This window comes from Simochromis diagramma, unplaced genomic scaffold (assembly GCF_900408965.1).
Source record: "Simochromis diagramma unplaced genomic scaffold, fSimDia1.1 OVJJ01000408.1, whole genome shotgun sequence".
Lineage (NCBI taxonomy): Eukaryota > Metazoa > Chordata > Actinopteri > Cichliformes > Cichlidae > Simochromis > Simochromis diagramma.
Window position 1 is genome coordinate 25,809 of NW_024386777.1, and position 22,063 is coordinate 47,871.

The 22,063-nt window shown below is 40.3% G+C and overlaps 1 protein-coding gene, 1 long non-coding RNA gene and 1 pseudogene across 8 annotated transcripts; all 3 read right to left on the reverse strand.

Annotated features, from left to right (window-relative positions):
• Window positions 1-255: 255 nt before the first annotated feature.
• LOC120720555 lies at window positions 256-1,765 on the reverse strand (annotated as a pseudogene).
• Window positions 1,766-6,616: 4,851 nt separating this feature from the next.
• Window positions 6,617-10,813, reverse strand: LOC120720433. Of its 6 annotated transcripts, none has more exons than XR_005692943.1 (5): window positions 10,478-10,813; window positions 9,071-9,726; window positions 8,899-8,959; window positions 6,829-6,958; window positions 6,617-6,745 (listed from the first exon to the last, which is right to left on the reverse strand). XR_005692943.1 is itself a non-coding variant. In XM_040010123.1 (2 exons), the coding sequence occupies exons 1-2, from the start codon at window positions 10,551-10,553 to the stop codon at window positions 9,185-9,187; spliced, it is 618 nt and encodes a 205-aa protein (XP_039866057.1). In that variant the 5' UTR covers window positions 10,554-10,813; the 3' UTR covers window positions 9,066-9,184. The 6 variants fall into 6 exon arrangements, 1 of the variants encoding a protein (XP_039866057.1); XR_005692941.1 differs by lacking the exons at window positions 6,617-6,745; window positions 6,829-6,958 and adding exons at window positions 8,523-8,633; window positions 8,717-8,797; XR_005692944.1 differs by lacking the exons at window positions 6,617-6,745; window positions 6,829-6,958; window positions 10,478-10,813 and adding exons at window positions 8,523-8,633; window positions 8,717-8,797; window positions 10,040-10,316.
• Window positions 10,814-12,623: 1,810 nt separating this feature from the next.
• Window positions 12,624-14,037, reverse strand: LOC120720522. Of its 2 annotated transcripts, none has more exons than XR_005692966.1 (5): window positions 13,913-14,037; window positions 13,715-13,829; window positions 13,226-13,403; window positions 12,897-13,011; window positions 12,624-12,775 (listed from the first exon to the last, which is right to left on the reverse strand). It is a non-coding gene; the product is annotated as an uncharacterized LOC120720522 (long non-coding RNA). The 2 variants fall into 2 exon arrangements; XR_005692967.1 differs by having other exon boundaries at window positions 12,738-12,795.
• Window positions 14,038-22,063: the final 8,026 nt, after the last annotated feature.

Sequence of the window (22,063 nt, forward strand, 5' to 3'; positions counted from 1 at the left end):
GATGTCTTTAAGACATGACTGTACTTTAACTAATTGATTTGTGTTACAGGGCTTCATGGAGACATTGTTAAGAAACCAAATAGAAATCTAAAGATTTTTAACGAGAATCTGGTAAACATAGACAACAGTGCATTAAACACCTCTGTGTTTCTTCCTACTAAACTCTAAAAATGCTTCTTTTTTCTTTTTTTTTTTAAATTATGCAGTATTGCCAGTGACTATATTTTCAAGATTTATCGTGCTATACTTTGTTTCTATCGCACACACTGACAGAGGATGGTGACCTTTAGTCCAGATAGACATGCTGTCTTTACTTAACCCCAGTTATCAGGCTGAAGGAGTCCTGACAGGATCTCGATTCCTTTCTGCTGCTGATGGATTTGCCTCTAAAAGTCAGACAGACTTTGTTTTCTTCTCTAAACAAACACTATGACAGTGTGCAATGTACAGACAAGTCTGTCATTCTTTACAAAAGCAGGCTCTGAGGACACAAATTAGTTGTTGTTGGTGATGTTCCTGTGTGTGTCAATCTGTCTGTTCTTGGTGTATTTTAGAGTAAAAGTGTCAGATTATTGCACAATAGTGTTTGGACTTGAATTCAAACAATGTCTCCTTGATTTCACACAAACGGCAGACTGAGATTACTCTGTCATGTCTAATATGTTTGTGATCAGTAATGATATACTATTAGATGTTATGATATCCCTAATCCAAGAAATAATGATTAGGAAAAAGTGAAACATGTTTAAAACTAGACACACAGCATTAGGTTTGGGTATTATTAACTGTTTTCCAGTAAGTAGAGTTACGTTTCTGAAAATACTGTTTTAAATTCAACACGTGGAAACTCACAATTCAAAACAGAAGTGTTGTTTGTGTTAAACTGTTTTACCCAGCGTCCTCTGCAGGTCTGAGACTGAAGTGCAGCTGGTTCTCAGAGGGATGACCTGCCAGGCTGTACTTCAGCGTCACACAGCCCTCTGCTGCCTCTGAGCTCTGACACAGAATTACAGTGTTAGAAGCCACGTTAATTACTGTCATCAAATACCTAAACAACAACATGAGAGGCTGCTGCTCCTACCTGTCCAGTGAGCTGGGCATAAATCAGTGACCTCTGACCCTGGAAAAGTGTTGTGATTGGTGGAGAGAGGACAGTGACAGACACTTCCTTTGGTAAATCCATGTGACTGAGATGTCGACCACAGCTGGCTGCAGAGCAAATCGCAGCGACTGCATCACCTGAAAAATAATGAAAACTTTCCAAATATACACAAACAGCTGGAACAGACATTTTACTCACTGCAGGTCTGATCTCAAATATGTATCTGCTGCTGCTGTAATGTTTAACTTGACCTGTAATTGTGTTTAATGTCTTACTTTTGGTTGCATCCTGTCAGTCCCTGTGATGAACTGAGCGTGACCTCCTCCTTCCTTGGCCATCCCATTGATGAGAGCAGAGCTGGCCCCTTCCCCAATCCCAAACGAGAAACACCTGCAATACAACAGCTTTTGCTGAGTACACAGAGGACATGAGTTCTTCTTCACCAGATCGATCACTTCTTTGGTGTTCCCCACCTCTGCATCAGTAAAGACAAACAGCTGGAGAGGAGAGTTTACACACACTTTTTCATGTATGTATGCGGTCAGTAAAGTGTTTGAACAAGTTAAAAAAAAGCAAGAGTGAGAGGAACAGTAGGAGCCACTCAACAGATCAACTCATGTATAATTAGCAGATTATATGAGACTGATACAGGGCTTGATTCATGGTCAACTTACAAGTTGGAGTAATGAATGATAAAAAAAGGAAGGACTAAAGAATGACATCATTAAAGTGTGTGTGTGTGTGTGTGTGTGTGTGTGTGTGTGTGTGTGTGTGTGTGTGTGTGTGTGTCTAATGCAGGGTTGGCTGTAAATATGTCTGAGGGGCTCCAGGATCTCTGTTCCTCCAAGATCAGCCTCCATTTTCTCAACTTTCTTCAGAGCCTCCTCACCATACTCTACACCAGACCTTCCCAAAGTGTGGGGCCCGCCCCCTAAGGGGGGCACAGAGCCATTGCAAGGGAGGCGCAGTATGAAAAGGAAAAAACAAAACAAAAAAAAAAACAATGCTTGGACACTGCTGGGGCGCCTCCACAAACGCAAATCAGGAGATGAAGCATTGTTGAATATGTTTCCAAACCAACTTCATTCTAAGCCAAAGACTAGAAAATATGGTGAAGCAAATCTTCCCTTTGGCTTCACCTGCACAAGTGCCAAGGTAGGTCTCCCCTGCAGAATTGGTTTTCCCTTCGTCGGGAGCAGCGCTGGGCTCTTCAATTCACGGACAAACAGCATCCAACAGTTGTTTATGTTTTTAAACCTATTTTGCAGAGGGATTGAAAAATGTATTGATAGCAATGTTGAATATTATTACACCTTTACACTACATGTAAAGTAATCACACCGTGATGCCTCTGCCTTTGTAAATAGAGGAACAGTAGCTGCATGTGTATATGTAAGCGTGTAAAACCTGCAGATTGTCACATTAACAGTATTTTGTCTCTACCTGCTATTCTGCAATTCATCTCATGTAAACAATAACGTGGCGCACAGCGTGACGTGAAAAAAGGCACATACCTTTGATGTTGCCTGATGAACTCTGTATTCCTCGTCCACACGTAAACGCAAAAACTGAGTTTTAAAAAATCTCAGTTTTCGGTGATTCGAAACGCCGTTTACGTGTGGACGAAAGAGCTGCGTTTTCAGAAATACCCGTGCAGGTGTGGACGTAGCGTAAAAGAGTTAGTAGTTTATTTTCTTACTACGACGACTTTATTGCACTATATAATTTTCCAATCAGTGTTCAGGAATTCTCAATGGTGCTTGGTGCCATACCCTCAGGGACTTTAATGTTATATAAAAACACTGACAGCTCGATCTCTACCTCAGTCACTCTCCCTGATCCAGCTGAGTCACCAATAGGAAAAATCTGCTTTTCACAGGAACTTGGTAATAGCAATAAGAGAATACGTAGTTTATTCCAAGAAGATATCGTCTCTCTCCCATATATAATATCTTATTGGAACCGATTTGTTCCAGATATCAAGTGGAAGACAGTCTGGATGGTCCCCCATAAATATTTGATTGTAAATAAGGTGAAAGAAGTCTCATTTAAAATTCTACATAAATGTTATCCAGCCAGTCACTACATGGTAAAATTTAAAAGGGACATAAATACTAATTGTACTTTATGTGGGGATCATCCAGAAACTGTGACACATCTTTTTTGGTACTGTTCTTTTACACAGAGATTCTGGAAGGAATTTAGCAGGTTTGTTATTGTCCATATTTTAAGGGAGTTTTCTTTACGATGGGAAAATGTTTTATTCTGTTTCTTTAAGTTCCCCAAGAAGTATGATAAATGTTTTTTTCTGATAAATTTGTTAATACTTTTAGCTAAATTTTTTATCCATAAATGTAGGTTTACTAACAAAACACCATATTTCTGTCATTATTTTAAGGATGTGGAAATGTACATACAATCAATATCAGACTCCACCAACAAAAAGGCTCTCAAAACAATATATGTATGTGAATTTTTGCGTGTATTCTTATAATTGTTACCTTTTTCTTTTACCCCTGGCTTTGTGTGTTCATGTTCTGTTGTTTTGTATACTTCATCTGTTCGTATGTTGTATACTCATTGTTTGTTAAGTGTTTGGTTCCTTTCACTGTCTCATGAGCCTCCTGAACTGAAGAAAGTGGAATGACTCCTGAAATTGGCTTTGGTTTGTGAAACAAGTCAAGGGTCACAAAGTATGAACATTATCACCATCTAGTGGCAGAGAAAAAGAATGGGCACGCACACACAGACACACACACACACAGTAGCTGTCCAATCTTTACTGTGTATTATGAGTATTCTACGGTGGCCCTGAGAGGCCAAACGGACTGCAACTTCAGAAAACACTTGCAAAAAGAAAAATGCTGCAAAAAGAAAAACGCTGCAAAAAGAAAAACGCTGCAAAAGCACAGAGGTTTATTCAGAGGTTTATTCCCCATTTCTCAACCTTGGCAGCCCCTCTTACAGAGCTCACGAGAAAACACTTCTAAAGTGATGTGGAATGATGACTGTGAACATGCCTTCCAATCTTTAAAAAGACAGATTTCTGAAGCCCCTGTTTTGCAAAGCCCTGATTTTTCCAAACCATTTGTTGTACAAGTAGATGCCTCTAATGTTGGACTTGGAGCAGTACTGGCTCAGGGAGAAGCTGGTGAAGCTTTTCTTAAGTAAAAAGCTGTTTGACAGGGAGACAAAATATTCAACAGTAGAAAAAGGACTGGCAATCAAGTGGGCAATTGATTCGTTGAAATATTATTTCCTTGGAGGAGAATTTATTCTTCAGACAGATCACAGACCCCTGGTGTGGATGCACTCCAAGCAACATCAAAATGCGAGCATACTGCGCTGGTGCCTAGCCCTCCAGCCATACCAGTTCTGATGTTTCCCTCACGACACCTCTCTGCGTAACATTCTACAAAAGCAGCTGTACATGCCCACTCCATTTTTGATGTACCCTCCTATGATGATGAGCCTGTTCCAATACAGACTACAAAACAGAGCGAGGCATCTAAGCTTGAAAGGAGAGTGGATGAGGTTGCAAAGCAAGTAGAAACTGAGCCAAAGGTCCAAGAATCCTCCTCCTGACAGTGAGCTTAGTGCAGCATTAAAACAGAGACAAGAAGAAAATGTTAAACTTCAAAATAAGAAAAATGAGTTGCCTAAGCTACTGAGAGCTCGCTCAGAACTAAAAATGTTAAAGAAAATAACAGTGATGGCAAAGATTACTTAATGGCAAGAAATGGCAGTGCCAGGAGACCTGTTAAGGTTCCCTCTATGTCAAAAGTGTGATTCTCCTTTAGATGTGGTGAAGAAGCCTATTGCTGCTCGATGTCCAAATGAACCTAACCAGAAAAATGTTGAGTTATTATATTATATTATATATAATTAAAATGTTAATTCATTTAAAACCAACTCATTCATTTTTAGGAAAAATAATTTTTTTTTTTTTTTCCATGTTTACTGTGATGCACTGCATGATGAATTTATTTCATCCGTCAACCTCACCCATCAGAGTTAGGGGGCGGGGCTAACAATGAAACGGTTAAAACGCTGCTTTAGTCCAGAGTCGATTCCTTTAGATGGCATCTCTCAGTACCAAGTAAAGAGATCGTACATGCATACTTGCTAGTTCTTATTTGGCACGTTCGCTCACGAGTCCAGACTTCTGTAGATGAGAGGACACAGCTGACAGGGAGACGGCAGCATCATCTGCCCTTCACTGTGTACTTAAACAACTACCACAGACCTTCCACGGCACAAGAAAGACTGAGTGGACCGACAGTAACAAGTATTAATAACAAAGTTGGCCATCAGATTTCTTGCAGTGATGTAATAAATGATTTTCCCTCTAAAAAAGCTGGAAAACAAAAATGTTAAGAGGAGGATGGAGTATTGAGGAAAAACAAAAGTCAAATGTTTGGATTCCAATCATTCATTTTCAAATGTAGTTCTTCCTGTTTTTACCAAAGAGTTTACACAGTTTTACAGTTTTCAGAACAAATTATTCTACTTAATTATTCGACTGATTTACAAATCATGTTCCCTTATTGCACCTACCTCTATGAATTTACAGTACTGAAGCATTTCTCTGATATTTTTTGTGTTTTATTTAGTAGTTAGAACTTAAAACATATGAACTAGGTACTGTTTTATTTAAGGGATTTTTTCTTTGTTGTTGCACATTGCTCTTACAGTTTATTTAAAACCAGAAATAATAAAGCAGTTGACGTGTTTCAGGCTGTGACTTTTAGTATCTGTTGGTACTTCATCACTTTGAATAAGTGTAAGTCAACACCAGGCCACACTTTCAGTCTTTCCATTAAACAAATGAACAACAATCCATTATTTTCACCATTAAACAATAAAATATGCTTCTTGACTCCTTGATGCAGGTGCCCACCTACAACCTGGTTTATTAATACTAAGCTAAAGAGGAAAGCAACTCACTGTAGTTCTCACAGCTCAGGACAAGCAGACACCTGATGTTGAGTGACTGAATGGAACTAAAACAAGAATTCATAATTATGTTTGTCTGCCATGAACACGTGATGATAAAACTCTGCATATGCAGTCAGGAGACTGATGACCTGTGAAATGAGCTGTTAGAAATGTGCAGATATGTGTAAACATTGATCAGCATTTAACATCCAGGATGGAGCAAAACTTCTGACCTGCATGTATGAGAACCTTTAATCACATCATCTTTGTAAAGAAATAGCTGATGACTCATTAAACGTTTCCATGTAATTTATCCACAGTGAAAAATATTCACGTTGCTGGATCTGAAAATCACGTGTTCATTTCATTAGACACTAGCAATACTATTAAACTGGACCTTATCATTCTCATATAGCACTAAATGTGAAACTGAGTCATATCATAACAATCTATATATGTAATATGTGTTTGCCTGAATCTTCCAGCACAAACAGAAAGAGGAGCTGTTGTCTGAGTATCAATGCAAGTACACACCAGAAATCGTTCAGTAAAGACAAATTTAATAAATGAAAGCTGGTGAGAGGGCCTTTGATGTTTCTCTTTGGATCATCCTTCCATCCATTTCTTCAGCTTATCCAATTCAAGATTGGAGCCATCCCAGCTGTTATGGGGCCAGAGGCAGGAGTACAACCTGGACAGGTCAGTCTAACACAGAGAAACAGACAACTATTCACACTCACATTCAACCTAACTGCATCTCTCTGGACTGTGGGATGAAGCTGGAGTACCTGGAGGGAACCACAAAGGCGCCAGGACTGTCTTGCTCTCAGGTGACGGCCGTTCACGCTGCTCTGAAGACCCTCAGTTGTCTTTGGATCATCCTGTTGTTTGTCTCCCAGTGTCGTTGCTGCTCCTCTCCTTTCAAAGACAAACACCAAATAACACCAAATGAGAGTGAATCACTTCAGAACAACGGGAACACTCCTGGTTATTGTGAGCAAACGTCATAACAAGATGAATATATTTACCATTTTACTGAGGGAAAATCTTCTGTGTGGAGTTTCTTCTCATCTTGGCTCTTTTTCCTGACATTTAGAAACAAGAGGCAGAAAAGAAAGAATAAAAGTTAAAACCTCAACGATTTTTTAATGTTTGGGATATTTTAGAAACAACCGTAAACACTATTTACTACTTACCACTTTGTTCATTCTTGCTGACGTTCACTCTCCTCATCTTCTCTCTAAAGGACAAATGACAGTAAAGAGGGAATCGTTTTAGTAACTTTATCAACCAGGTGAGCAGAATTTTAGATATTTATCAATATTCTGATTAAAAGCAGAGTGAATACTTATCTTTTTACGAGAAAGGGTTCAATCCGTCCTGTCTTAGGTCTTAATGTCACCTTGTCTCCTCTCTGTTTTCTCTGAAAAACAAAAGACAAATGGGAAGAAAAAAATTAGTAAATGATTTCAGCAACTAGAGGAAGTGTTCACTGAGGAGGAGCTGTCATAATAATATAAAATCAATATCTACTTATCTTTTTTTTAATGAGAGTTTACAGAGCACGCTGGCTTCACTCCTCCCTCCGCTCCTCTCTGAAAGTTACCTGGATAAAGGATAATAACAATTAATAACATCATCAAAACAGACAAACCTGAAAGAATTGCTGATCAGAGTTGTGACAGAGTCGCAGGTTAGATGGATGTATACTTATCTTTCACAATGAGAGCGTTTGCATCTTCCTTTAGAGAGAAGATGAGGAGAGTGAACGTCAGCAAGAATGAACAAAGTGGTAAGTAGTAAATAGTGTTTACGGTTGTTTCTAAAATATCCCAAACATTAAAAAATCGTTGAGGTTTTAACTTTTATTCTTTCTTTTCTGCCTCTTGTTTCTAAATGTCAGGAAAAAGAGCCAAGATGAGAAGAAACTCCACACAGAAGATGTTCCCTCAGTAAAATGGTAAATATATTCATCTTGTTATGACGTTTGCTCACAATAACCAGGAGTGTTCCCGTTGTTCTGAAGTGATTCACTCTCATTTGGTGTTATTTGGTGAAAACAATAAAAAGACCTCTTCAGGTCTTTTTATTGTTTTCTCTCTGCAGAGGAAAGTGATGAGACTGATGAGGAAATACTAAATACAAAGACTGACAAAGGGAACTGAAAAAGTCAAACCAAAACCTATACTGGGGGAAAACTATAGGAAACAGAACTACTGAGGCAAGGAAACACGAGGGGACGGAGATTAACACTCTGACAAGGGACAAAGGGAGACTGACACAATATTTACACACAGGAGGCTGATTATGGGAACTAAGGACACATAGAAACACAGCTGAACCGAATAAGAAATGAACAACAAGTCGAAACAAACTCTAATGACAGTTCAACAAGTTTATAAACAGAACAAATAACTTTCAGGATGTTTCAACAATGTGTAAAATGAGTTCTTATCTTTTTTTTGTGAGAGGGCCTTTGATGTTTCTCTTTGGATCATCCTTCCATCCATTTCTTCAGCTTATCCAATTCAAGATTGGAGCCATCCCAGCTGTTATGGGGCCAGAGGCAGGAGTACAACCTGGACAGGTCAGTCTAACACAGAGAAACAGACAACTATTCACACTCACATTCAACCTAACTGCATCTCTCTGGACTGTGGGATGAAGCTGGAGTACCTGGAGGGAACCACAAAGGCGCCAGGACTGTCTTGCTCTCAGGTGACGGCCGTTCACGCTGCTCTGAAGACCCTCAGTTGTCTTTGGATCAAATAACACCAAATGAGAGTGAATCACTTCAGAAACACAGGAACACTCCTGGTTATTGTGAGCAAACGTCATAACAAGATGAATATATTTACCATTTTACTGAGGGAAAATCTTCTGTGTGGTGTTTCTTCGCAGCGTGACTCATTTTCCTGACTTTTAGAAACAAGAGGCAGAAAAGAAAGAATAAAAGTTAAAACCTCGACGATTTTCAAATATTTTAGGACATTATTTTAGAAACAACCTTAAGCACTATTTACTACTTACCACTTTGTTCAGGCTTGCTGACGTTCGACATGCTTCACTGTATATTATAATCTCAAGCGCTTCCTTGCTGGAGTCGGGCTCCGGATGCTGCTCTCTTCCTCCGGAGCCTTCCTCTTAGCACGCTTTGCCGACATATTTAGAAAACGGCAGAGCACCTGAAGTGAGAACTCTGCCGTCCGCGCTGTAGTCTGTTATTCTCCAGCGGTTCGTCATCTCAGTGTCCTCTGTTCGGTAAACAGTGGAGATGACTCTGGTGACGAGGAGGCCGTCGACAGTCAAGGTGCCGACACAGTTCCTCCGATCTGCCTTCAGCACAGCAAGATCCGCTTTCTCTGGAAGAACTGGAGTCAGGAAGCGTGGATGAGAGCTGGAGCCCGCAGGCGGCAGCATCATGCCAGCTGGTGAGTCCGTAGGAGGAGAAGGAGTGGTGTTCTCTCTCTGGCTCTGCCTCACATGGACAAATGGTGTCGTCACCTGGTCCCGGTGGAACAATCCTTTAAAAGGTATGTAAGGAAAGTCCTTGGACCCCGTCACCAGGTTATGGTAAAGAGTGAGGACCAGGTGGGACATGGAGTCCAGTTGGCTGCTGCTCAGTTCACGGTTCCTCAAGTTAATGACGACCATCTGAGGAGCAGTGATTGGACTCACCAGCTCAGCTACGAGAAAGCAAAGCATGCGTGTACGTTAATCATGTGATCACACAAACTAAAGCCTGAATTTAAATTGTCCAGACATGGCTTTACATCATCATAAGCTCTTCCACACACAAACAGTAAGAAGCTCCCAGCAGAACTCATTGTTTATGAAAGCCTTCACATTTTTTGGTAAAAGTTTTCATGCGGTGTAAGGCTGCATGGACTTTCACTGAGGTTTTAATACGCATTCACATTAAGGAGTAATATCTTCATATTAGTTGAGCATCGATATTTTGAGAATAAAGCAGCTACATTTAGGTGAGAAACCTCCCACCTCCTTATTGCAGGCACACACTGTTTCAATCTCAAACTCATCCAGCGACTCTGTGAACTTTTAAAACTCCATTCTCCAGCTTTATAAAATTCACAATCTATGAAACTTTCACGTATAACTCAGCGCCAGCAGCCCAAACATGTCAACTCAAACCCTCTACATGCAAAAACGGCCGCGCGCTGACGTCAGCGTCCTCCAATGCCTTACGTCGTTTCCAGGGCGCGTGCATTCAATTGTTTTTTTTTCCAGCGATTTAAAAAAAAACATGGCGCCATCTTTATAGTGTACTGGCACATGTTAAAATTGATGTTACTCAAGTATGAAACATCTCATCCTAAATGTTAACGCTCATGAAGTCCTACTTCCAAACAATAAAAGACAAAAATCTAAGTTGTATTTGTTTGCTAGCACTCTGACATATTAGCCTGCTGTACTCACCATAGCGTTGATCTATCACCTCCTCAATGAAAAGGGAGAGCAGGTGCATCTCGCGACTGAAGTTTGTAGAAGTCATTTTGCAAATCCTTCTTGAAGATTTTCAAACGTTGGCTGTAGTTTGAAAAATCCGAGTTTTCACAGCACTAGTGGGAAAAAGCTCCTGTTTGCGCTCAAACGTGAAACCCGAATTCCAAGTTTGCCTCCTGCTTTTATACCTGCACTCAAACACGTCATCATCACCATGACTCCCAGTGCCACCGAAAATCAATTTTATTTATTTAAAATAAAGTTCGTCTAATTATCATAGCTTTTTCAAAAATATATATATTTCTCATTTTATTTTACTGTTTTATTCATCCTTTATAAAAATATGTTGCCAAACTTTGTCGTTTTAATTCTTTAAAAAAATCATTAATTCACCAGTTTACAAAAATGAAGATCGATATCTGAAATTTAAATTAATAAATAAATAATTACAATTGATAATGGATTTTTAGCATTAAAGAATAGTTTTTCAATGCGCTTTAAATGTTATCAGAGCCGATGTTGTGCCAAAAAGTGATCGCAGTCCAAAAAGTGATTTACGGTATTGAAACGTTTGTTTGTGTCATGACATTTGTAAACAGTTGATGTTTAAGGTGCAGTTCACGTGGAAGCCAGAGGAGGGTGGTGTTGTGCGCATAATACAAAGTGATGGCGAAACCTAAAAGACGGTGTCATGTCTGCTCCCTGAAGCAATCTCATAACAGTTTCAATCTATTTCAAGCCAGTTAGCACATTTCTGTCATGAAGTTTAATAATTTTTTGGCAGTAAACTTTTAAATCCTTTTATTAGGAATATCACATTCTCAGATTTTCAAGAGAGACCAGACCAATAGGGCAGCAGAAATCACAAAAATAAATAAATAAATAAGAGTTTTATAAAGATTAAAACAGTAAAAAAAAAAAAAAAAGAGAGAGACTGGAATGATTATGATGTATAACACAGAATATGTACAATAACAGAGTTATAAACACAACTAGAAAAACACGTGATACTTTTTATTTCGTCTATAACCTCTGTGCAAATTTTGTTGACTGCAAAGTGTTTATGAATATGTTTTTAAAAGCTGGTTATCTGACTGTCAGTTAATAGCAATTAAAAAGAAAGCTGATTTTTATTATTCCTAAATGGAAAAAGTCCATTATGAATTTTTGTTATGAATTTCATTTATCAATCCACCTCCTCACTGCTCTTTCCCGGTGCAGCAGCCAGAGCTGGATCAAGCAGCCAGATGGCTTCTGGAGGAAGACTAACTGCAACAAAGGGTCTCTGGGAGGCTGCTCAGGCACAGCAGCTGAAAAATCAAAGATGAAATAAAAACTGGACCTGATCATGGTGCTGCATGAGACAAAAAGTCTAGATGATAAACCAGTGTATGAATTGGTAACACTGCTTATGATGATCATGTTTAGGTGGAAACTAGCGAGCTAACTTCCTGCTAACCTCTAACTCAGTTAAATTGAATAAACTCTGTTTTCATGGATGCCTGGATGTTAAACTTAATTGTTAAACCTGGTAAAGCAGCAACGCTGATCATTTTATTAAAGATGAAAGAAGTTAGACCGTTTTTAGCTCTCAGTGATCCCTCAGTGTTCGTTTGACTTTGGGACCTGAAATATGGCAGCTTTTCACTTACACATTTTTGAACCACTCATTCATAGAAATAGTTTCCAGTCAAAGATCTGGACAGATCCACCAAGTTCACAGTAGTTTTACAATTTTCTGCAGCGCAGGAAAAAAAAACCCTGAAAACATCACACCTCTGAAGTAACACATTGTGATTCATGTACAAACAACACACAATTATTGTAGATTCTTCAAAGCCTCCTTATATTCAACACTTGGGTAGGTGGTGTTATACATGCCCTCACAGCACCGGCACATCAATCACCCTATTTTCACCTTGTCACCTTCATTAAGCTGCTCTCTTTCTACAGAAGGCCCACCGCATGCATGGGGGGGGATACTGTGGGCCAGGGCTGTGGCATCTAATGTCTGGTTGTCAGTGTCCTTTGGAAAAGCAAGTGATTGTCCTCAAATCAGATGTCCCAGCAGATTGATCTACTTTGCCAACAACATGAGAGGCTGCTCCTACCTGTCCTAGTGAGCTGGGCATAAATCAGTGACCTCTGACCCTGGAAAAGTGTTGTGATTAGTGGAGAGAGGACAGTGACAGACACTTCCTTTGGTAAATCCAATATGACTCAGATGTCGACCACAGTCAGCTGCAGAGCAAACTGCAGCGACTGCATCACCTGAAAAATAATGAAAAACCCTGAAAAAATATACATTAATGTTTTTGGAATTTATGTCTTCTGTTCAAATAATAATATCATCTTGCCTTTTCATGATAATTGTTATGACTCATTGTCTTACTTTTGGTTGCATCCTGTCAGTCCCTGTGATGAACTGAGCGTGACCTCCTCCTTCCTTGGCCATCCCATTGATGAGAGCAGAGCTGGCCCCTTCCCCAATCCCAAAAGAGAAACACCTGCAATACAACAGCTGTTTTTAAGACACACAGGTTTGGTACGCAGAGAACCTGAATTCTCAATCACTTCTTTGGTGCTCCCCACCTCTCCATCAGTAAAGACAAACAGCAAGAGAGGAGAGTTTTTTCATCTACACAAGCAAAAGCTCAACTCTTTGGCAGGTATACAAGTATGCTTTCAGTAATCTGTTTTAGCAAGTAAATCAAACATAACCTGGAGTTTTGCAGAATCATCCAAAGGCAACATGGTGTTTTACAGTGATATCACTTTAAGTCACTGAGATCACATGAATACAACTCATGGGAAGATGTGTTCACAACGAGACCCCAAACTGTAAAATGTTTGAATAGCAGCCCATTGGTAAACTCTTCAACAGGAGCAGAGGACTGTCCTGAAGGGAAGAGGGAAAAGATGGTGAGGCCACTGTGTGAGAGGAACGATTTGAGGAAAGATTTGAGGAAATATTTTGTAACTCTAACACCACTTTATGAATACTCTGGCACTGCTGGTGCGAGTATTACTCATATTTTCAGATTGATTCACTACCAACACAAACTCTCCACATGAAGCCATTGAACACATCAGATACATGTAAAGGACAGAAAAATGTCAAGTTTACAGTTTCTAATATATTCCAACACAATTAAATTCCAGGTTGAATTTTTATTTGCAAACTAATGACTTCACTTATTTTTCACTCACCCGGCTCAGCAGAGGCCTGTCCTGCCTCCATCACAGCAGTGGGCTCGTGGGCGTCTTTGTAATAAATCAGCAGTTCAACATCTCTGTCAAACTTGTGTCCTGCAGCCAGCTTGACCTGCACACCACAAACACATTCATATTTAGTTCTCAGTAATAAGTAACAACCACACACAGCAGACACATCAGCACTCTACCTACCGTGGCCTGGGTTTGATCAGTGTTGAGGTACTGCAGAGGGTCCAGGGAGCAGTTGGACTCTACTTTATGGATTGGACGAGGAGAGGAGACAGAAGAAACATCACTGGACAACCAAAACTATTTTACAGCTATTTTAGTTTAAAACCATAAAAAGTGACAGAAAAGGAATATGTTTGTTTTTGTAAATATGCTCTTGACTTTTATGATCTATGAATGGTATAATGACAAATATCAGTATAATGAGGAAAACATCATTTTTGCCTCTCTTTTTTTAAACAAACCTTTAAAGTGATATAAGATTTTATGTCAGCGAGAGTTAGTGAGTGTTAAGTAATTATAAACCTCTTTATGATCTAACTTTTGGAAAAAATAAGGGAAACTCCACATAACATTTTCTTAATTAGTTAAAACTATTTACTGATATAAAGTCATGACGTTTGGCCAGCTTGAAGATGGAGAGAAAGACGGACACTCTTTTTTTATTAATCCTTTATTTATCCAGGTAAAAAAAATCTCATTGAGATTAAAAATCTCATTTCCAAGAGAGACCTGGCATCATGGCAACAAAAGTCACATACCACATCATCTTCTCGTCCTCACAGGAGAAGTCAGATTCCAATGAGGTTAAAAAGCTACAGAGAAACAGGTCAATTCTTAAATCGACGTAATGATGAGTCAGAATGTCAGACATTTAAACTCTTCAGACTTTTAATCAGCTGTTGTGTGAGAGATAAACCCTCCAACCAGAGTTTACACATTGCTAAAACACATTTAATGTTAAGGTGTTGCCATGGTAAAATATCTATAGAGGTCAAAAGTTTGACATTTCAGCTTCACTTTTTATCCAGGCTGTGATTTGGTTTTATTTGAATACAAATTTTGGTAAATGGTTAATTAAGACTGATTATGTTGAATTGAAAACTTGAAAAATGTAATTAAATAAAAACACTTATAGACATACATGGTTTGCTCTCCCCTTTAAAGTGCACTTTAGTCTTGTTCATTTTCAGCTGCAAACAAACAGAAATGTGAGTAATAAATATTTCATGATCTAATCTGTGCAGACAAAGAAGTTGCTGGTGTTGTGAGGCTGGTGACAGCCCAACATATGTTTGAGGCATTGGAGCAAACAATTAAAAAAAATGTGGATGCCTCTCTGCCCCAAACTATTGCAGCTCGTCGGAGGCTTATTCCTTCCCGAGCTCCAGCTCCTCCTGGAGCTCCAGCCCCTGCTCGAACTCCAGCTCCTCCTCAAACTCCAGCTCCAGAACAAAGGAAACCTCGAAGGGTTGTTAGACACCCTCCAGAGGTGGACTTTAAAAGGCTTATCGTGGGGTACCTCCTGTCAATTGACGAAAAGTTAGGGGAGGAGCTTCAGCCAGTCTCTGATCCTTCAGAGACTCTCCGGCTGAGCCTCAGCCTGCTGAGTCAGGGCGACTGGTAAAATGATTTTCTATTGTTATCATTAATTATTTTCAATTTAATGTGAGGATGTGAGTTTTAAAACTATTTGATGTTCCTACAGGAAGAAAAAGATAGAGGGGTTGCGATACATCCGCACCCTGGCGCGGCATCACCAAGAGGAGTTGGAGTTAAACCTCCGTACAGTTTGCTTGGGGGTGACACAAGAGGTATACCAGCTGTTTTTCTCTACATCTGTCTTTATGCCACCCTCTTCTGTCCATGTTTGCAAGCGTGCCCTGTCTCATGCATCTTTGTAACAAGTTTGATTTCTAACTGCTGAAATTTCCTCTGATTCTTTAGATTAAAAACAATCCCTCTTGTGTGTCCTGTGCAGCACTGGACACCGTAATATATTTGTGTACACCTCAGAGAGAGGATGGACAAAGAAGCTGAATGGACCTGTGAGAGTTTACTCCAGGTGTTTGCAAGGGCAAATGCCAATATGCTCATTCAGCAGCATGCCAAGGAAGCTCTGACCGCTCTGGTTCACGGTTGCAGCCCGAGTCGCTTTCTAAACAGCCTGGTGACTATGGGTTTGAAGTAAGTTCACACCTGTGAAGAGTATCTGTGACCCCAGCATCACAATCAGATCAGGTGAAAATCAAACACACTGAGTGGATTTGTCTGTGTTTCCTTCCTCAGACATAAGAGCGTTCTCGTGAGAGCTGGTGCCGCACTGGGGCTCCGTATAATCACAATATTCATGGAAGCGGAGAAAGTTCTGTCTGCAGGACAGATTTTCACCAAATGCTTCCTGTTGGCTGTCAGTGAACTGTGTCAGGATGCTTCCTCTGAAGTCAGGTCAGTGTGGACTTTTAACAATTATAGGCTGATATTTCTATTTTGACTTTCTTTTGATAAATTCTCTGCATTTACTTAGAAACTAAAGTGTTGATTAAAAATGCTTCTCTCTGCAGAGCTCAAGGAAAGGCCATCCTAAAAGACCTGGTCAAACAGAGGAAATTCAGAAAGATGTGGGAAGAAAGCGTCTCGGATAAATCCCGCTGGGAGGTGGAAAGAAGGCTCAGAGACGTATTTCAGAAATAACAGACACGGGTAAGCCACACAGCACACATGAGCAGTCTTCAAATTAATAAACCACTTTGAAGGCTGCTCATTTCTGTGTGGTATTTTCAGAAATTTCCCACATCACGTCTGCTTCAGGTAAGTATATATGTCATTTAAATATTTAATATAACATTCACAGTAATTAAATATTTAATATGCACAAAAAACACTCACCTATCCACCAACCGGTCGAGGCAGATGGCCGCCCTCCCTGAGCCTGGTTCTGCCAGAGGTTTCTTCCTGTTAAAAGGGAGTTTTTCCTCTCCACGGTCGCTCATAGGGATCAATTGGGTACAATAACTTTGTTGCTTTTTGGTCCGTCACATTGACCAAAAAGCAACATGTTCTTAATAGAGTGGCAAGTGAGTGTTTTACATTTTCCATCTGTGAACGGTAGCTTCTACTGCTCATTTATTGATTTGGCACCAATTTGGCACAAAATAAAGAAAACTTTAAATGACAACAAATATTCTCGTCTTTCTTCAAGTCATTTTCAATAAACAAATTCAATAAATCAAATTGCATTCAGAGTAATTCTTGTATTTCCTCGTGTAATTAGTGGCTATCTAGTCAGTAGCCCAAAGTGCAATATGTTAGCTACTAATAATATCTTTGTATTGTTTTTGTTTGGACCGATGCTCACATCGATGCTTCTGTTTGTTCTTGTGGAAAAATAATTTAAACATCGAAACCAAACCGATTTTCTGAGATTTATTTAAAAAAAAACTAAAAGGTGTGTATAATTTTTTTTTGATTGTGATCATTATTGACCTAAAGGAATAGAAAATATGAACAAATAATTTTTTCATTGTATTTTTCTTGGTGAGGCAGTCAAAGGGTTAAATTGTGTTTTATTTCTCACAAAAGTGAAAAGATTATGGAAGAAAGTCGAGCCAAAGAACAGAGTTGGCTCTTAGACTTCGAGTATAGGAGGCCCTCAGCAGAACTTTTAAAGAGAATAAGAAACACAGAAAACCTTAGATAAGGAGGTGTGCTCTGACAGTGCAGCGCAGCACCCAGAAAGCTATTTGGCATTGGCAGAGAAGACTTGGGAAGTTATTCAGGAGCAAAACCCTGGTACTCAACTTTGCTGCTCAAACCTCAAATATATTGATACTTTTACGCCAATATACAATTTATTTCAAAATTGTTACAACAAAGAAATAAAAAACCAAACATAGATTTCATAACTTTTTATGCTAATTATTATTTGAAAAGTCATTACAAAACAGGCAGTTTTTGAAAATTCAGATGTAACTATAACTACAGTCATGAATAAGCAAAACATGAATGAAGACTATGTGCTGTCTTAAGGACGTTCAAGCAGGGCTCTAGAGTGCGACCAATTTGGTCGCAAATACGACCAAATTTTTCAGTGGTGCGACTAAAAAAAAATATTTGGTTGCACCTGTGCGACCAACTGTTCGGGTAGCAAAAAAAAAAAAAAAATCTGCAACCTTCCCTGTGGTCAACAACAGACACAAATTTTGCCCCTATCGTGGACTAAACCAATCACAGATAGTAAGGGGCGGGACCTCTCTGATTCGCCGTGGTCCAGATGAAAGTGCAGGTGGAAGTGGGAGGTGAGTAGCTTGAATAAAGCGATATCAATTCATTAAATCCTGAATGACTTTTAAATATAACTGTGTTTTGCCAGAAACGCCAGATTCTCAGATTAAACCTCACAAAACCATTTCAACAACAACCAAACAGCAAATGAGAGCAGGTACACGGATTCCCCACAAAGACGTAAACACAGAGCGGACCCGACGCATCAGAATCAGCTTTGTCTTTCTCGGCTTTCTCACCCGACGGCCTTAGACGGACACGCTGTCGGAGCTCAGCGATTCTGATGCGTCCGGTCTGTGATTACGTCTTTTTGCGCTGATTCTGAGCTGCAGGTTTTGTCTCTTTCAACCAAAATTCACCGAGCCAGCAGCAAAAGAAGCAGCAAACTGCGCTTCACATTTGATCAATGTCGTCATGAATTTTGCTGTTTTGCTTCCACGACTATTAAAATCACACTTCATGCACAGCTAGCTCTCTCTCTATCTCTCTCTGTACTTCAAGAACAGTTTCCCGTCTCCAATCTCTGTTTTCTCTATTATTCATTCGCTTATTACCCACCAGTCTACTGTTGTTTACAGCGCTGTCGGCTGCTATCTTTTTCTTTTTTTTCACTTAAATGACCTCGGACAAGAAAGCCTATTTTTTCTGTTGTTCAATACTGAAGAAATTTAAACTTTATATGCAGAACATTGTAGAATATTTTTAAGGTTATCTGCTATAAAAAGCCAGACCAGGAAAATCTCCTTCATGTTTTTCTGTGTTTTATTCTCAGTTACTTTCACACAAAGGCATCTGCTGTGATGTTCACAATTCTGATGAAGTCAGTACTGATAAATGATCAGAATTATAATATTTCTGACTGTCTGAGGCTAAGTTGAATCGAATCGGGACTTTGAGAACTGGAATCGAAGGGATTATAGAAATCAGTGATGATACCCAGCCTAGTGAGCAGCCTAGGCACGACAGAAGTGGATGTAGCTGTAATAAGAAAATAACTATTGATAACTTTTCTGTTAAGTTAAGGCCTGATCCTTCTGAAATTCATAGCCAGTGCTCTGACACGGTGTCATCAATCTTTGAATGCTGAAAAAGCACAGTGTATCCAGAAAAACACATTATATTATATAAATTATTATAAATTTGTGTGCGCCTAACTTTTGTGCCGGTACGCCTAACTTTTTAAAGTTAGGCGTACCGGTACGCCCATGGCAAAAAGTTAGTCTAGAGCCCTGTCAAGGATCAATCAGTGTCAATTAGCAGAATGAAAGTGTTTTATGGATAAAAAGGGGTTGATGATATAAAACAGCTCTGTATCAAAGGCAGTGTGGAGTACGCAGACCTGCTTCTGTTCACTCTGAAGATGAAGCTACTTTAAGAAAACTCTCAGAGTCCCAGAGCTTCTTTCTCACGCTGCAACCAGCAGGACATTTCCAGCATCCACACACTCTGACACACAAGTGCTAAAACACAACACAGATATTAAAATAATGATTGTGGGAGGAAAGCTGTAGAATGAAACAGTTTTTTAAAGCTGTTATTTTATCTGTTACAATCATTGCTAGTACCATTGTGAGCACCAGAGCCACGAGGCAGCCTTCATAGCCAGAAGCTCCCACTCGTCCTTTGCATCCATCTTTGAAACCATGAAGCCAGATCAGAGCCAGAATGGTGGCCCACACTTCACTGCTGGTCTAATTACCCAAATCAACTCAATCAAATAAAAAGACAGAACCACACATTTTACTTTCTACAACCCAGTAAATATTACATAATTTTGTGTACTTCTTTGTCACACGGGGTCACCAAGGTGGGCAGCTCTGCCATAATTTGATTTGGCAGATTATTACACTGGATGCTCTTCCTGATGAAATCCCAAACTGTGATGTCATAAATGCTCTAAAATAATGTGCTGACATGTTTTTACAACAACTGATGAGGAAAATAATTTCTGCTGTCGTGTGGTTTCTGGATAATATCAGACGCTGGTGCAGCTCAGTGGGAGGTTAGGAGTGTGATTACCACCAGTGTTTTAGCTTCTGATATGCAGATGTTTATTCTCAGGCTGAGGCAGGCCTACGTTTAGTTTGACTTCATTTTATTTGTTTTATGGTGTGTTTTTAATTATATCATGTGTTTTGTTCAAATTATAGAATCAAATCTGTTTTATCTCACATCATCATTTTGTGTTAATATTTAAATTGACAGCAGTGCACCTTTTCAGGCTTTGACTTTTCCACCTCCTCGTTGGTCTGTCCCAGTGCAGCAGCCAGAGCTGGATCAAGCAGCCAGCAGCCAGACGCCTCCTGCAGGGAGACTAACTGCAGCAAAGGGTCTCTGGGTGGCTGCTCAGGCACAGCAGCTGGAAAATCTAAGATGCAATAAAAACAAAACCTGATTATGGTGCTAGATGACAAACAGAACTCTACATGATAACTCAGTGCATAAAACACCGCACTGTAAACTATGCAACAGATAAATATTATGTTTTTCACTTGAAAATTACATCTTAAAAATGTAATCATTACATAAGAGCTCCACATCAAACACATTAATCACATCATCTTTGTAGTGAAATAGCTGATGACTCATTATTGCAGCGCAGAAAAAAAAAACCCTGAAAACATCACACCTCTGAAGTAACACATTGTGATTCATGTACAAACAACACACTTATTGTAGATTCTTCAAAGCCTCCTTATATTCAACACTTTGGTATGTGGTGTTATACATGCCCTCACAACACCGGCACATCAATCATCCTATTTTCACCTTGTCACCTTCATTAAGCTGCTCTTTCTACAGAAGGCCCACCGCATGCAGGGGGGAGGGGGAGGTGGATACCGTGGGCCAGGGCTGTGGCATCTAATGTCTGGTTGTCAGTGTCCTTTGGAAAAGCTAGTGATTGTCCTAAAATCAGATGTCCCAAGGTTCAAGGTTCTTTATTTGTGTCATGGTCCTGCGACCATGACTCGGTGACTTTGTGTTTGTGTTCTTTATTGTTATTACTTTCATTATTATTCATGGCTGTTTTGGGATGGTTTGTGTTTTGGGATTTTAGATACTGGGTTTTGGGTTTGTGCTCCCTCTATTGGTCCCTGGTGTCAGTGTTCCCCTGTCTCGTCAGGTTAACCAGGTCCAGCTGTGTCTCCCACCTGTGTGTGATTTCCCAGTGTCTCTCTGTGTACTTATAGTGTGTGTTTTCCTCTGCTCCTCGTCGCGTCGTCTGTGTTCACACCTGGTGTAATCCTCTGCGTGCTCTCCCTGCTGTTCTCCCTTCATGTTCAGGTTTGCCACTCCTCTGTGTAGTTTATCCCAGTTTAGTTCGTCCTTAGTTCTGTTTGCCATCTCCACTTTGTGTTTGATTATCAATAAATCACCCTCACACCTGAATAAGTGCTGCGTTTTGGGTCCTCCTTCCACTCTCCACACGGCCGCTGCCCCGGACCGTGACAGTACGACGCGACCACGAAATGGACCCAGCAGCGCTTAACCCGTCCAAGGAGCTACGGGAGAATCTAATCGATGCCACAGGAGCTCATCAACCTGTGGCTGGAAAACCCGGGTGGCACGTCCCAGCGCGCTATAGAGAGGCGGCTACAGCGTCTGGTGACCGGTCTCCCATGGCTTCTGGGCTCGCTCTGTTCGTGGGAGCAGGAGTTTCTTCTTTTGGACCTCGGACTACACCCCCCGTCTGCATTCACTTTCGAGCAGCCCGATGCGGTGAGTCAGCATTGCTTTCCCCAGTTTCCGGGACTTTGTTTTCTGGGGCTATTCAGAGCGGGATGGGAGACTGTATGGATCGCTTGCCTACCTTCGTGGTAACAGATCCTTCGCAAGTGGGCGTGTACAAACCCTCTGGAAAACCGACAGACTCTGTCTCTGCCGCTCCCTCCGAGCCAGGACTGTATCGCCATTCTCCAGCTCAGTTCTGTGTCCAGCCACAAGCTTTTGGGTCTGCGGCTCAACCGTTAGCCTCCTTACGGACACAATTACCTGTTCTGCCACCGCTCCAGTTAGCCACTCAGCCACCACCACCGCTAGCACCGCTAC

What these genes read in the sequence shown, in the direction of transcription:
- LOC120720433 (XM_040010123.1), bottom strand. Translation starts at nt 10,553, where the DNA reads ATGACTTCTACAAACTTCAGTCGCGAGATGCACCTGCTCTCCCTTTTC. An exon ending in GGTGATAGATCAACGCTATG is followed by an intron (nt 9,727 to 10,477) that starts GTGAGTACAGCA and finishes GCTTTCTCGTAG; the next exon opens with CTGAGCTGGTGAGTCCAATC.